The sequence below is a fragment of the Doryrhamphus excisus genome, linkage group LG3 (genome assembly GCF_037039965.1).
Source record: "Doryrhamphus excisus strain RoL-2023G ecotype Guam linkage group LG3, RoL_Dexc_Guam_v1.1, whole genome shotgun sequence".
In the NCBI taxonomy this organism is placed as follows: domain Eukaryota; kingdom Metazoa; phylum Chordata; class Actinopteri; order Syngnathiformes; family Syngnathidae; genus Doryrhamphus; species Doryrhamphus excisus.
In genome coordinates, this window is record NC_136359.1 from 11,244,118 (window position 1) to 11,259,022 (window position 14,905).

A 14,905-nucleotide genomic window follows, 5' to 3' on the forward strand; every position below is an offset into this window, starting at 1 on the left:
ATTTGCGATATCACAGTTATAAGCCAATTATAAAGCTTATTAATTAGCAAACAAAAATATTCCGGGTAAAAAAAGACAAGACTAGACTAGACTTGAAGATTTGTGTCATTTTTAATCATGATTGTTTCTCTCTGCCACCGAACTCCAATAAACAGCGACAAATTCAAGCAAGCCCATACCAATGTAAATGACACAGATTAGAAAAATATGTTGGCCTATTGTTGTTTACAGAGACTTGTCCTAGTATAAATGCATGGATATATATTTATAAAATAATATTTTTACACAATCTTATTTTGAGCACTTTTCTCTAACAATGTGGATTACTACATTCTAAACATTAACATTCGGTCCTATTGCATAATGGAACGATAATGTAACAAAGTTCATTAAACAATTATATACCAACAGGTGGGGATGTTCCTTCTTTTCCTCTTTATGTGTTAAGAATTTATTTTTACATAAACCTTATCCCTGGAAAATATTTTAATGGCTTCTTCGATCTCAGAAAGTCTTCTATCAAGATGAGCCCGGCGTGAGCGGAAACTCAGATTGTCGGCTTTGAGAGGCAGGAGTAGTAATTCTGTCACCAGGGTGCGGTGGCCTATGGAGGGAAAAAAAGCAAGTTCAACCTAAACAATACATGCAATAGGAATATAAAAGGGAGGGGGGCGGGGTGTCCCAAAACTTTTTCCAGCGAGGGCCACATCCCGAAAAATGAAAGGTTGCAAGCGCCTATTTGATATCATTTAAAAATGCTAAGACATTAAACAGAAAAAAAACTCTGCCATTTCAGCTTTGCGATACCGGTGAAAAAGCATATTATTACTATCAACTTCCATATTTGCTTCAACCCCACATTTTTGCTGTTTTTACTTTACAAAAATTTCAACTTCCTTCTTAAATATTATTATTTTATATTTATATTTATTTTTAATATTTAATATTATTTTATTCCCATCATATATCCTTTTACCCAACCTGATATTCAAAAAGATTACTTTATTGCGGTTTGTTTCTCGCAATAAAAAATAACATCCTTTTTACTGTATACTACTCATATTACATTAGTTTTCCTCCTTATATTTTGGGTTTACTCTCATAAAATTGCCACTTTATTTCTTGTCAGTATACAACTTTTTTGTAATATTTTGACTTTATTCTCATAAAATGACAATGTTTAAAAATGACAATGATAATTGTTTTTTTTTTTACAATTATTTCGGCTTTCTTCTTGTGATTATGACTTTATTCCCATAATAGTATGGCTTTATTCATTCCGCAACCTAAATTTCTTTCTTATGTTATTCTCATAAAATTACTACTTTTTCCCTCATTATTCTTGTTTCTATTTATTCCGATTGTATTCATTTTTAGTTTTCTTGTTAAATTATATGTTTAAATGTGCCAATAAAAAACAGACACACATCACAAATGGCCCCCAGGCCGCAGTTTGGACACCACTGACTTAAAGAAAAGAAAAACATACTCTCTTTGAGGGACTTTAGAGTTTCCAGCCTCTCGCTGTCAGCCATTAAGGTGTGATGTGGTGGTATGGAAGGATCAGGTACTTTCTTCCTCTTCTGCTCCTCCTCTTTACGCCACTGCTTCTTCCTCTGCTCTAAGCTACAAGTTGAAGGACACCAAATGTGTGACTATTAAGCTTACTGTTATGTTAAATACAGCTCAGGAATACTCACTAGTAAGGCACCTGGCCTTTGACGGCGGTGGGCACTGGTTTGTCACGGAGGTTTGTCATCGATTGGGATCTTTGCATAGTCTTTCCTGCAGCTTTCACATTATACTTGATGAAGTCTATGCTCCGGCCTTTAACCTGTAACTGTATGCAAAATCACAATCATGTATATACTGTAATCAATCATAGTGTGGTGGTGTATCTTAGTTTTTGGTTACTTGCAAACTGTCATCCTGCATAGGTGAGCAGGAGTTGGAGAGATGCAAGCTGACAGCAGGTGGCGTTGAGCATGGTCTTGGCGGTGTCTTACATTTATTGTTAGAGTGACTCTTTAGAAAGTTTTGACACTGTGGTTTGACAGCTGGATTGGTAACCTGCACAGAAGGCAACAACGTTGGTAAAAGTAGTCCGTAAGAATGGGATTTTCAACTGGTTTGTTGGTTGGTTTGTCAGTTAAAAAGAATGATGCAAAAACTACACAACCCATTCAATAATTTAAATACACAAATGCTCCATTTAGCAAGGAGTTTGTGTCTAAAGTTCATCCACTGGCATTTACCATATTTTCCGGACTATAAGTTTCTGCGGTGCAACCCCAGGCTCACACTGAATCCGTTGCGGCCACCGGAAGCATTCCACTAAATTTACACTGACACTAGCTCCATGCGGTGCAGCTCTGTACGGTATAACGCAAAGAATCCGTTTGGGGTCTAACTTTTTTTTCAGACGCTGCACAGATTGGACTGGCCGCCAGCCAATCACAGGGCACATATAGACAAACAACCACTCACATTCATACCTATGGAAAAAAATTTGGAGTGGCCAATTAGCCTAGCATGTTTTCGGAATGTGGGAGGAAGCCGGAGAACCAGAAGAAAACCCAAAAACTCCACACAGAGATGGCCGAGGGTGGAATTGAACTCGGGTCTCCTAGCTGTGTGGCCTGCGCGGTAACCACTCTTCCGCTGTGCAGGCAAAGTGTGACTTTTTACTTTTAATTGTCTGGAAAATACATTACTTTCTTGTCAGAGTGCATACTGCTGATTGCAGAAACTGACGCTCCCTAGGATGTGTGACAGACACAAATAATGGTCTCCAACTTGATTGGAAGCATGCCTTTTGTGTTGATGTGATTGTCACCTTTAGATGTGTCATGAATTTGGATGGAACATGTTGGTATTTGGATGAAGTCCAAAGGGCTTTGACCGGAGTGGAACGAGCTTTCTGAGCTTCCAGCTCTTTGGAACGCCTCTGGATTTCCCGAATCCGACGGACATTCTCTTTGCGAAAGTCCCACTCTGGTTCTTCTGGTAAGGGGTGAAAGTTTCCAACATATTCATCCATGTTGTCAGTAACATTATTCAAAAAGTGAAAAAAGACAAAGACTCACTTAGTTTAATAATCTCTGTGGCGGGAAAGCTATCTAGTTGAAGTAATTCCCGTATGACGCCTCTCTGTCCTCGTTCCAGAATATGAGAGGCATCGGGGCCGATGCGTGGGCGACGTGGGGAGATGTGACCGTTATAGTAGTCAGGGTGCAGAACAGCATCTGGTGCCAGGGGCCCTGAGAGCAGGGCTAAGGTCCCGTGTCTGTTTCCCTCTATGCGACCTTTCGCTGGAAGACAAAAAAATGTATCCATTAATTACTTAATTCTTTGCAACATAAATTCCAAAAAGAGTAGGAGGTGAGAGAGGGACTATATCCTTTACCATTTTTAACAGTTGCTGGACTTTAAATTCACCTTAACCTAGTAGAGGTCTTAAGGACCACTCTGTTAAATACATTTCACCTTCCCTGTGCGTGTTCGTTAATCTCCAATTATTCAGTAATTCATTCATTTTCTACTGCTTATCCTCAAGAGGGTCGCAGGGGTGGGGGTGGGGGCTGGAGCCAACCAATCACAGGGCATATACAGACAAACAACCATTCACACTCACATTCATACCTATGGACAATTTGGAGTCGCCAATTAACCTAGCATGTTTTTGGAATGTGGGAGGAAACCACACAAACAAAATGTATTGTAAATATGTCAGATAGAATAGCTCCAGGCTAAATGTCTCTTCTAATGTCCTCCTGCGGCCCCCTGACCAGAGGTAGACAGTCGTCCTTTTTATAGAGGTGTTCTCCAAATGTGTGCCAAGTTACATCATCTGTAACATTCCTCGTGAGTGCGTGTGTGGCAGTAACAGGTGAGAGTCGTGTTTTTTATGACATGGTAGTCTCTCAATCAGCATATTTTTTCTTGTACAAAATAGAACATGCACTCCCAGCACAGCACATCCTATCTTTGGCCTAGTTACTCCATTCTGTGACCATACCAAACTGCTGATGATGTGAATGCAGTTTATGTGTTTCTATAACCTACTTAATAAATGTTCATCTATTTAGCTAACAAATTCATCAGTGTACTGCTTGTTTAGTTTTGTAGCTTTACAAAACCACTTGTTCTTTTGGGTCCATAATTACTTGCTCACCTTGTGTAAACTACACTGACTGACTGACTACTCTAAATTATAGCTAAGTTTCATTTATACGGTGTTGTCCCTTGACAAAATGAATCAAAACGTTGGTGAGGGGTACTAACCTGAAGCAGGTCTTTTGTAGTACTGACGAATAAGTGATGGGTCTGCGGGTATCGGTCCACATATTGATGAAGGTCCCTCGCACATTGAAAAGCTGTCAATTCATAATAACAATGTCAGCCAGCAGATAGATTTATATTCGCAAAGTGTAAAGGTTTCAAGTGGTATGTATACATCTACGGTGATGACAAAAAGGCTAGAAAAATGAAAGGCATCAGTAGGTGTCAGCGACATGATTCATAATGGCGGACACTTCTCTAGTAAATGTTACTCGTTAGCAACTGTGACGTAGGTAGCTATACAATATCGAGAGAATTTTGAATGACGATCACTCCAACGTGGCCCTCAATAAACGACACAATAATACAATGTAAATCATAGAAGCGAACTATTTTTATGAGCAAAGCTGCGCAGAGAAATATGTTTACCTCGATGGTATTGTTGAGACGGGGATTAATTTCACCCACGCAGGATGATGACGTTTGTTTGAGCGTCCCTCACCATGGCAACGGGGTCACCGCACACAGAGCGAGATCACACAGAAAATGATATAATAGTGATGATGACGTTGCTGCAAGATATGAAAACTATCAGCTCCAGTTATGTTGTTGTTGTTGGACTATATTTGTTGTTCCCGAGTTTTGGCTTGCAGGTTCTTTTTAGTCAGCCTTTTCAGTACGGTCCCTGCCATTGTACAGTTACAATACATAATTCGTGAGTATTCAGTCATCGGAGAATGAGTTCAGATTGTGTCAGGGTTATGACTAACATCCATCCATCTATCTGATTTCTATGCCACGTATACACGTTATGACTAACATACAGCACAAAAAAGAAACGACTGCTGCTCTCAAGCGAGACCAAAGGAAGAACTACACCAAAACAAACCGAGGAGTCACTTTTGAAGACTGTAAAGGTATAATTCATCTTTAAAAATGGCAAACATTGCCTACAAAAAGTGATACCCACACATTTGCACTTAAAACACTTAAAACTAAAAACCATAAACTTCTTTAAATTGGGTTAGTTCCAAACATGTAACATTCTTTTATTTCTATTGCACATATTTCTGTTGTCCTGAATGACTGATTTGGATTATGGTGCGGTTCTGTATTGTTTCACAACTACCAATTTACATTTTTTAAAACGTAAAAATGATGCCATTCTCAAAAAATATGACATCATAGAGACATGTATTGCGTTACTTCGTGTGAATAAAATTATATTCCTTTATTCTCAGTTGATTAGGCAAAACCTTTTCTTTTCAAAACAAATAAAATGTTATTATGTAATTTATTCAACAGTGGTAGTCGTACACAGTATGTTTGTTACTTCACAAACATCAGCAACTATGACGCGTTGAAATAACGAGTTTGTATCCTATGTCAGTTGCACAATGGCCCCGCCCACAAAACAATTGTCCCGTTTACGCATGCGCTGGCTACTATCCTTGTGTGTTTTCTCCTTGTCCCATAGCAGCGTGGTGTTGTGTCAGTCTGCTTACATCGCCAAACCTCAAAGGTAAGTCAACAACTTTTTTTCAAGTTCTGACCATGTGGATGAGTGTGTAAATTTAGCTTGGGTAGGAACTGTCAAGATGTGTTTGATTGCTGGATATACACAAACAGCTGTCATGTACTCAGATCAGTTTATTGACATTCATCAAAACACATCTGTTTCAGTCAGCACAAACTGAGATTAATTGACGTTTGTGAATAAAGCGGTCTTCTGGAATGCAATACCAAATATGAGTTTGTTTGCTCCTGAGCTAGTCACAAAAGAAGGAAAGGTCATGTCTAGTATATGTACAGTGAGAGTCTTCTTATCTGTTGACACTCCCACCACCACAACCTATGGACATGATCCTTGCTATTATGCAATAAGAAACAGTTTATGGTGCACATTAAAACAGTAACACCATCAGGTGCATGAAGTACATGCTGGAATTCTATATATGGATTATGGATACGCTTCGAAAGTAACTTAGAGTAGTTAAACTGTTATGTTACAACACACTTGTATGACACACTTGACTTTGATCAAAACAGTAACAGCACATTTAATTATGTAGATCTGAAATACACCAAGTTAATTGCACAAATCATCACATTTCAAGTGATTGTAATGTTAGTGCAACATGAGAAATGCATTTTTTCTTAAATAAGGCGCTGTCGGGAATGCATTTGTGTTCTAACGTTAGCCATCTTGTCGGCCGCATGTAGCTTCTTCCTGTTGTTTTATCAGTTTCTCTTTGATCTTTGAGCTCCGTCAAGGCACACTGTGGATGAAGGTCAGATGGCTCATTGCCGTACAATAGACATTTAACAAAGTTGCCCCAGACGGACAAGTCAATGCATTTAGATGTGAGAGATTTAGTAGCGCTCTACCCAGAGGACCCATTTTAAAATTCCAAGTCACATGTGTGTTAGTGTCAGGTTCACCCACGTACTAAATTTAGAGCAGTCGGCGAGAGAGGGGTCTTGGTGTGAGGTGAATGAGATTTGAACAGAGATTTGAACAGAGAACTTCAAACTAGGCCTGCAACCAACAGTTATTTAAATTCATTCAATCCTAGGCATTGGCCATTTTTGATGATTTGAACTGATTTCTGAAGGCACACAGAATATTGTGTTCTAGTGCTCATCAGAAAAGTTTGTAGCTTTTCCGATACTTTAGTATAATCAGCAGTAGAACATAGGTAAGTTTCAGAAAAATATCAGTTCTAAACAAAAAAGGGAGGAAACAGACTTTTTGTGACACATCGAGCATAACTTTCACTTTGACACAAATTTAGCCAAATATCTTTTGCCAAAATGTCTGAACAACTATACATCAAAATAAGCAAATTCTTGTACAACACCATGAACTATTTACAATTTTCAATTTTACAATTTTCACAGTGCCAAGCTCTTGTAAAATGCACTTCTGACACCTTGTGGCTGTTTTTAGAGCTTAAAAATTGCACCAAACATGATCTATTCAATTGTGTAGTTGCGTCGTCACCTCTTTGTGCCTCTCGCACAGGAAAAAAAAACACATAAAAGATGTATTAAAGAATACCAATACCGATCACATACGTGCAGTGTAAATGTTTAAATGTTTAAATGTACTACTGTGATGAGGTGTTGATGTTATCTCAGAGGCATTCACAGTCGTATCGTGTTCCCATGCCCGTGCACAAAGTAGATGCAGTCATCATCTGTTGGCTAGCATAAACTGAACACACGACGCAATACGGGGTCGCTGCGCTCTGCAGGGACTCAGCTGTAACAACAAATAAATGCATAGTCACTGAGTTGTTATCAAAAGGAGTACATGCCAAAGTTGTCTATTATCCCTCCTCCTGGCTCCTCCGAAGAGACATGGCAGAAAAAGGAAAGGGCAGGGTGTCGCAACAGGACAAGACAGGGAACAAAGACCGCTGTGTGACATGTCACCACCATGCAGCATCCAAGGGACACGGTGAGTGCAGAGCGGATCATCAGATGCTGGAATCATCAGAGTCCCAAAGATTGTGAGCCTCATCCTTTTCCAGTTTGGATGTGGTTGATAAGAACTTAATCAAATATACATAGTATCTAAATAAGGGATTGTGTGATATTGGGATTGGGACGCTGATGATAACGGTATAAGGCCTTGTATAGTGTAATGCAACACAGTGATTTGCAAGACCGACCAAAACATGGTTATAACCACATTACATTAATTACATTAACATTAACTAATTCCTTCACATTCAAGACTAAAAGACCATTCTTTTAGTATTATTGTTGGATGGCTCTGTGGTCATTATTACCATCCTGCAGGTGCACCTAATGTAATCAGTGTATGCTTTTGTCTGCGAGCTAGCTCGGTGTTGCCATGCAGCTTTTGCGCTGGTTTCTATGTCCTCCCTGACAGCTTTGTAACACGCGTTCTGCTTAGTCGTCAGTGGGGGAGGAGGAGAGTAGTCATACATCACCTTCAACCAGACAGGTCTTCTCCAGATGGCAAGCCCCCCCCCCCCTTCCTCCTTTGTACATAGTGACTGAAAGAAAATGTTTGGTAGAAGCCTCAATAATTTTTTTTGTGGTAATACAGATGTTCTTATTATTTTCAACAGGGAAAACATAATTTTACCAGACAATATTGTTATATATTCACAATACAATAGTTGTATTATTAGGAGAATAAAATAATCTTATCAAATTTGTAATACTCCTTTGTAAATACAGCCGTACATGTTGTTTTATACATCCATTATTGTTTTCTCAGACACAATGGCTGTCCCTCCTGCCTACTCAGACTTGGGGAAATCTGCCAAAGACATCTTCAACAAGGGCTACGGTAAATATCATTCCTTATATAACTCACAATTAAATTTCTCATTAGGCCTGTCACGATAACACACTTTGCTGATTGATAATTAAATTCACAATTCACATTTCAACCACTAGATGGTACTCAAGTAGTGCACCTGTGTGAGCCACATTATCCTGCCACAGAAGTTGCCTTACAGGCAAATTCTGAGCCCATTTTTTCATTAATTACAATGCATAAAATCCTTGTCAGAATAACAAATTTTGCTGGTAGATAAAGTCCTCCAAATGATTGTCTATAATTGATGTTTTGACATTATTGGGATTATTATTTTTCATTATTTATAAGGCATAATAAGCTAAGTATATCGTATCAAATATATCAAAGTATTTAACATAGGGCTGGGCAATATGGACCAAAACGTATAACCCGATATATTTAGGTTGAATATCGATATGCAGCAGCATCTCCGCCTCCGTATCTCCGCAGGGCTCTTGGTGTCGCAAAGAGGTGTTCAAAGCTAACAGCTGCTCCCGAGTGCAAACAAAAGATCAAGAGGCAAGCTACAAATTTAACAAGATGAACATGTATAGCTGCACACTTGCTTAAGGGGTCGGTGTGGCACAAAATCAATAAGAAAGTAATAAATAAAGCACTATAAAAGCCACAGAACATACGGAGCTGCCGTAACTAACTTGCACTCGGGCGGCGCCATCTTGAAACATGAGACCACCACATCAAATCCAGTCTCTATCAATATGAACGATTTCTATATTGTGTTTAAAAGAAATATCGATATTTAAAAAAATCGATATATCGGTATGTGTTCGCTTTGGAAACCATTGCTTCTGAGGCATCATTCATGTTAGCATATGCTTTCTCAAGAGGCTAATTTGGTGCTAGCATCCTGTGTCCAATCACTAGTAGCCACGCCTCCACATAGATGCTGAATGAGAGGACAGGAGGGTTCACTCTCACCCGTTCATTCCACCATACAACAATGCTCACAGACAGATTAATCAATTTATCGGTTATTGTGACAGGCATATTTCTGGTTATGATTAAATTGCAGGCTATGGAATCCTGAAGCTCGATGTGAAGACCAAGTCCCAGAGTGGCGTTGTAAGTATTTATTGTCTTCTCAGCACTTCAGCTGTGGGAATGTATTCATTGTGTGTCCTGGTTGCTAAGGACAGCAAACTGATCATCTTTTGTTCATAGTGCATGTGGTTGTGATACCTCCCATTTCTAACCAAATCCTTTCTCTTTTTTCTGCGTCTTTCTACTTTGGATGCCCCTGTCAGATGGTAAGATAGTGTGTGCACGTGTTGAGGTTGCACACCAGTGCGCTGCAGCATAAAAATTTGTAATAATATTTTTACAAAAGCTTGCTGATGTAGACCATCCAAGGTGTAGACACACTTCGCAATCCATCTCCTTCAGATGCTTTTTGGCTTTTCCTCTCTTGCCTCTAGTTGCTTCAGTTGTCATTTCTTTACTCCTTCCCTGTACTAATTTCTTCCCTCTGCTTTGTCTTGCAGGAGTTCGCCACCTCAGGCTCAAACAACACAGACACTGGCAAATCCGGCGGCCACCTGGAGACCAAGTACAAACTCAGCGAGCTGGGCCTCAGCTTCAGCCAGAAATGGAACACAGACAACACTCTGACCACAGAAATCACCATGGAGGACCAGGTAGAGTCCAACAGGAACATTTATAAACATCATTGAAATGCAGCAAACAAGTAGAAAGTGTTCAGTTCCAGCATCAAACTGTTGCCATCATAAAGGCTTTGTTAATTGTACAGGCAATGTTATAAGTACAGTTTTAACATTTATAACTGTCATACAAGTGGTAACAAAACGTTAACTCCTGTGCAGAGTGAAACAACTCGCCAGATTGTCACATATCAGCGAGGAAACAGGAAAAGATAAGAACATAGAAAACCTATTTATGACTTTCTAAATACAGATTTTAACATTCTTAGAGCCCTGTAGACATGAAATAACATCCCTATATTTGCCTTTAAATTACATCACATTGCTCAACACTAATGCTCAGGCTACAGGATCACGATAGGGACAGAAGAGCTTGCATATAGCAAGCTGCTGAGCTAACTAGTTAGCATCCACTTTATTTGTTCTAAACTTAAAAAAAGTGTTTCAAACAGAGTGAGGAAGAAGGACAATGTAAGACATCAAAATGTACCAGTTCCACACTACACAATACTTAGTCTTTCCAGCAATACAGTTGTGTCTCACTACTCATCACTTTTTTTCAAAGATCAATTAAATGTTTAATTAATTATTAATTAAATGGTTGCTGTTTTGTGGCTGACTATGGCCTATTTTTAGTTAAAAAAATACTGAAAGACAAAGTCAAAAGTAGTATTCTGGTCAGCAGTAGTCAGTTGTTGTAATGTTACAGACAAGATATTAGCTTATATTACATTACCTTAACACTACATGTAGTCAACCATGGGATGTCTGACATGACAAATAAGGGGACTTACGTTGGTGTCTCTGCAGAAATAATTTGCATATGTAATTAAATTTATATGAATTTACTTGTATAGCTTATATTGTACAAAGCAGACAGCGCTCATTTCTATGGTTATTGTCACACTTTTCCTCTTTGCCATCACTGATATCCCATACGTTAGGTGCTCACTGGGCTGAAGTCTCATGAGACAATAAGTTTGTTGTAATGCCAAAGTTATGTTTGACTTTTTTGTTTGATGCATATTTTTCCAGAAAATGTTTGTTGTACTGTTATTCCTTGTACAACGTTGGAGGTTCTACTTTAATGGTAAAAATAATTTATTCTGGTCTGCAGCTGGCAAAGGGCTTGAAGCTGGGTCTGGACACCTCCTTTGTACCAAACACTGGGTAGGTGTTCATTTTTAGTAACCTTTGTAGTGTTGTCATGTAAAGGAAAATGTGTGCATTGTTACGCATAGCTTAGCTCTATTAATGGGTTCTTCATTCTTTGCGCTCTTCAGCAAAAAGAGTGCCAAAGTGAAGACAGCCTACAAGCGTGAATTTGTCAATGTGGGCTGTGACCTGGACTTTGACATGGCCGGCCCCACTGTCCACGGTGCCGCTGTACTGGGCTACGAAGGTTGGCTGGTGGGCTACCAGGTGGCGTTTGACACGGCCAAATCCAGCATAACCAAGAACAACTGTGCTCTGGGATACAAGGCTCCCGACTTCCAGCTTCATACCAGTGTGTGAGTGTAATGTCTTTACCAACACGGGCTGCTCGCTGTGGATGCTCACATGACATTGCAGTAGAAGACAGTAGGTCCCGAGAAACAGCAGGACCATTCTGTCAAATACAGGATCTATGACTAGTGCTTTTGCTGTAGTTTCTTAAAAGAACACTCCTGACATATAGAGCATCTTGTTTTTTTTCAAACATTCTGGTGTTAACATAGGGCTTCTGTTTTATTCCTCTTTAATAATGCTAATGGGTGAGTAAATACTGATCATATAGATTAAGCGTATTTAAAAAAAATATCCTATTGACTATATGGCACCAGCTGCTTATAATTATCTGACTGACTTTTGACTGCCTGACTCAATTTCTGCTACTGTTCATGAAATTTCTCTGGAATTATCTGCAAATAAAAACTAAACATTTTATAACATTTAAAAACTCTAGACTTTCTAATAACCATCAGTTTTTGCCTTTTTTTGCATGATTTTGCAATTTTGACCCAAAACTATATCTTGGAAACTGTAGCCATGCTGCACTTCTGACTTACTATTTCTTTATTAGTGACCTAAACTAAGACTTATTTCACTATTTTGTTCTGGAAGCATTTTGCTTGTAGACCAGTGTCACATGCTTTGTCATGGAAATTGGAGGGTTTTGATCGGTGGGCGATCGATCCAAGCACCCCCATTTATAACAGCTTACTGTGAAAGAGCGTCCGCTTGGCTTTTCCGTCCCTTAGCCACCTCCTCCACTCATCACCTGGTTCACCAACAATGATCCTTTTCATTACGTAATATTTATTTTGCAATGTTTTGGGGGGTCTGGAATGGATTAATTTGATTTACATGATGCTTAGGTTTTCATACATTTTGATTTTCATCTGACATTTAGGAATGGATTAGCAGAGAAAACAGGTGTACACTGCACACAATAATTATTAATACACATTAATATCTATTGTCATTAAACAATATTGATATTTTCCAGCAACGACGGCACAGAGTTTGCTGGCTCCATTTACCAAAAGGTGAAAAACAACTTGGAAACAGCGGTCCACCTGGCATGGACGGCCGGAAGCAATAACACGTTCCTTGGTGTGGGAGTCAAATACCAGCTGGATAAGGACACCTCTCTTTCTGTAAGGAACGGCCACATGACTAGTTTTATTCAGATCATTATGTCTATGGACACTCAGCATGTTTTGTTTCTCCACACAGACCAAAGTCAACAACGCCTGCATGCTCGGCGTTGGATACACACAAACCCTCAGACCAGGTTTGTTTTTTGCTTTACTACTGCTCCTTCCTGAAACAACTAAATAAACATCACCGTTGATGCTTTTCTTCCTGCAGGAGTGAAGCTCACGCTCTCTGCGCTCGTAGATGGGAAGAACATAAACGGTGGTGGACATAAGATGGGCATGGGCTTTGAGCTAGAGGCATGAAGATGAAGAGGGAAGAAAAAAAAAGGCACGGCAGACGAAAAGAAGAGGATAGATCCCAGCAGCAACACTGAAACACATTCTAAGGGCTTACTTAACCTTGCAGGACTGTTTGTTTCAATGCTGTATCATTTCAGCACAGAGACTTAGTGGCCACTTCATGCACAATCTCATCTGGAGCAGATAATTGAAGATTTTTGTCAGGCAGTTCAGCCAAGTATTAGTCATACACTGGCCAAGTGATTTTTGTTTTGTAGGGGTGCACGATCAGACCGATAACTATTAATTAAGACATCATACTGATTAAAGTAATAGCTCAAGATAACTAATAAATTTAAAAAATGCTCTAATGAAGTGAGATTACTGCACATGTACAGTGCTGGTGAGCAAATCAAACACTCCTTTAACGGGCTGAATTTCCCCGGGTGCTCACTTGTATCATTGTTCCAGAGGAAGACATTTCCTGTGCACTAAATGCTCCATGATGAAGGGAGAAAAACTATACATCAAAACTTATCAGCCACATGAAACACCAGCATTGCTACAACGCCTGGGTCTTGGTCCTATCCTGAAGGTTAAAGCGATCTGTGATTTTTATTTTTTTTTATGATGGCAGTGGACGACCAGCCCTTTACTATCATTGAAGAATGATACCAGCTTTTGTTGGCTGGTAAACCCCTATATGTGCAATGACAATCATAGTACGACATTATACTTGAAGATACCTGGATCCTCCACTTTTCTGAAGTTGTTAGGATGTTGTTTTATCGTGTTAAATGAAGTTTCAGATAATGAGGTGTGCGCATTTGGAAGTGAGCCCTGAAAGAAGCTTGGGATGGCTCTGAATGCCCTTTCAGAGAGTTTTTTTTTTTCAAACACCGGCTTGCTGTGATGTCACATTGAACCAGACTTCTTTATATGGGTGTTTCCGGGTACAAGCTGTACAAGCTGAGTGGGACCAATCACAGTGGTGTGGGCGTGCCCGGAGACGGGCAGTGAGATAGACCTTTTTGGAAATCCAATGGAATACACCTGGAATAGGTGCAGATTCTTTAAGACATAGAAAGCTTTTTGTGTGGGTTATTGTGTGTAGCTGCTCTATAGAAGACCACAACTTAATACAAAGGGTTGAAAAATTAGCAGAATCAGTCCTTTTAACTTTCCTCTAAATTATCCAATAATATCAGGAATCTAAATAACTTCTCAAATGTAAAAACCAACCAAAAGTACATCTATTTTTAAAATCTCTATCAAGAACTCCAGTATTGTACGACTTCTTGCATCATTTACAGCTATAAGATTCAGCAAACAAAATAATCTCTGGCCAGGGTATGAATAATTTTGAGCTTGTTCAACTTCATTATCAACTTGCTTGGCTCTCATAAACAAATTAGAATGTGAATGCCTGGGTGTTTCATTGTTGCATGTTCTCAAGCAAACCTCCCTCACCTTTTTTGCCTTGTTGCCAAATACAGCGACTATATAATAAAGTGTGCAATAAAAGATGAAGGAACCTTTAATTCCAACACTTCACCTCAGAACCTTCACTTGCCAGAAAGGTCTATTTTTTTTGGCTGTTGTCCTGTTGTGTTCAGAAACATTTCACTTGTTATGCTTGTGTAGGAATGTTAGTCAATGCTTTTCTCAACTGATTTTATTGAATC

The 14,905-nt window shown here is 39.2% G+C and overlaps 2 protein-coding genes across 4 annotated transcripts; one reads left to right on the top strand and one right to left on the bottom strand.

Moving 5' to 3' along the window:
* Positions 1–33: 33 nt before the first annotated feature.
* enkd1 (enkurin domain containing 1) lies at positions 34–4,769 on the bottom strand. Of its 2 annotated transcripts, none has more exons than XM_058071661.2 (8): positions 4,711–4,769; positions 4,285–4,376; positions 3,087–3,311; positions 2,837–3,003; positions 1,915–2,070; positions 1,701–1,840; positions 1,490–1,626; positions 34–604 (listed from the first exon to the last, which is right to left on the bottom strand). In XM_058071661.2, the coding sequence occupies exons 2-8, from the start codon at positions 4,367–4,369 to the stop codon at positions 444–446; spliced, it is 1,071 nt and encodes a 356-aa protein (XP_057927644.2). In that variant the 5' UTR covers positions 4,370–4,376; positions 4,711–4,769; the 3' UTR covers positions 34–443. The 2 variants fall into 2 exon arrangements, with proteins under 2 accessions (XP_057927644.2, XP_057927646.2); XM_058071663.2 differs by lacking the exon at positions 4,711–4,769 and adding an exon at positions 4,520–4,674.
* Positions 4,770–5,706: 937 nt separating this feature from the next.
* Positions 5,707–14,111, top strand: vdac3 (voltage-dependent anion channel 3). 2 transcript variants are annotated; one of them, XM_058070844.2, is made up of 10 exons: positions 5,707–5,803; positions 7,641–7,744; positions 8,537–8,608; positions 9,654–9,703; positions 10,123–10,275; positions 11,417–11,469; positions 11,583–11,810; positions 12,788–12,938; positions 13,018–13,075; positions 13,153–14,111. In XM_058070844.2, exons 1-10 carry the CDS (start codon positions 5,715–5,717, stop codon positions 13,242–13,244), a joined length of 1,050 nt encoding a protein of 349 aa, XP_057926827.2. In that variant the 5' UTR covers positions 5,707–5,714; the 3' UTR covers positions 13,245–14,111. The 2 variants fall into 2 exon arrangements, with proteins under 2 accessions (XP_057926827.2, XP_057926828.2); XM_058070845.2 differs by lacking the exon at positions 7,641–7,744 and having other exon boundaries at positions 5,711–5,803.
* The last annotated feature ends 794 nt before the right edge of the window (positions 14,112–14,905 follow it).

What these genes read in the sequence shown, in the direction of transcription:
- vdac3 (XM_058070844.2), top strand. Translation starts at nt 5,715, where the DNA reads ATGCGCTGGCTACTATCCTTGTGTGTTTTCTCCTTGTCCCATAGCAGC. An exon ending in TACATCGCCAAACCTCAAAG is followed by an intron (nt 5,804 to 7,640) that starts GTAAGTCAACAA and finishes GCTCCTCCGAAG; the next exon opens with AGACATGGCAGAAAAAGGAA. An exon ending in TCCTTTGTACCAAACACTGG is followed by an intron (nt 11,470 to 11,582) that starts GTAGGTGTTCAT and finishes TGCGCTCTTCAG; the next exon opens with CAAAAAGAGTGCCAAAGTGA.
- enkd1 (XM_058071661.2), bottom strand. Translation starts at nt 4,369, where the DNA reads ATGTGCGAGGGACCTTCATCAATATGTGGACCGATACCCGCAGACCCA. An exon ending in CACAGAGATTATTAAACTAA is followed by an intron (nt 3,004 to 3,086) that starts GTGAGTCTTTGT and finishes ACCCCTTACCAG; the next exon opens with AAGAACCAGAGTGGGACTTT. An exon ending in AATTCATGACACATCTAAAG is followed by an intron (nt 2,071 to 2,836) that starts GTGACAATCACA and finishes CCTTCTGTGCAG; the next exon opens with GTTACCAATCCAGCTGTCAA.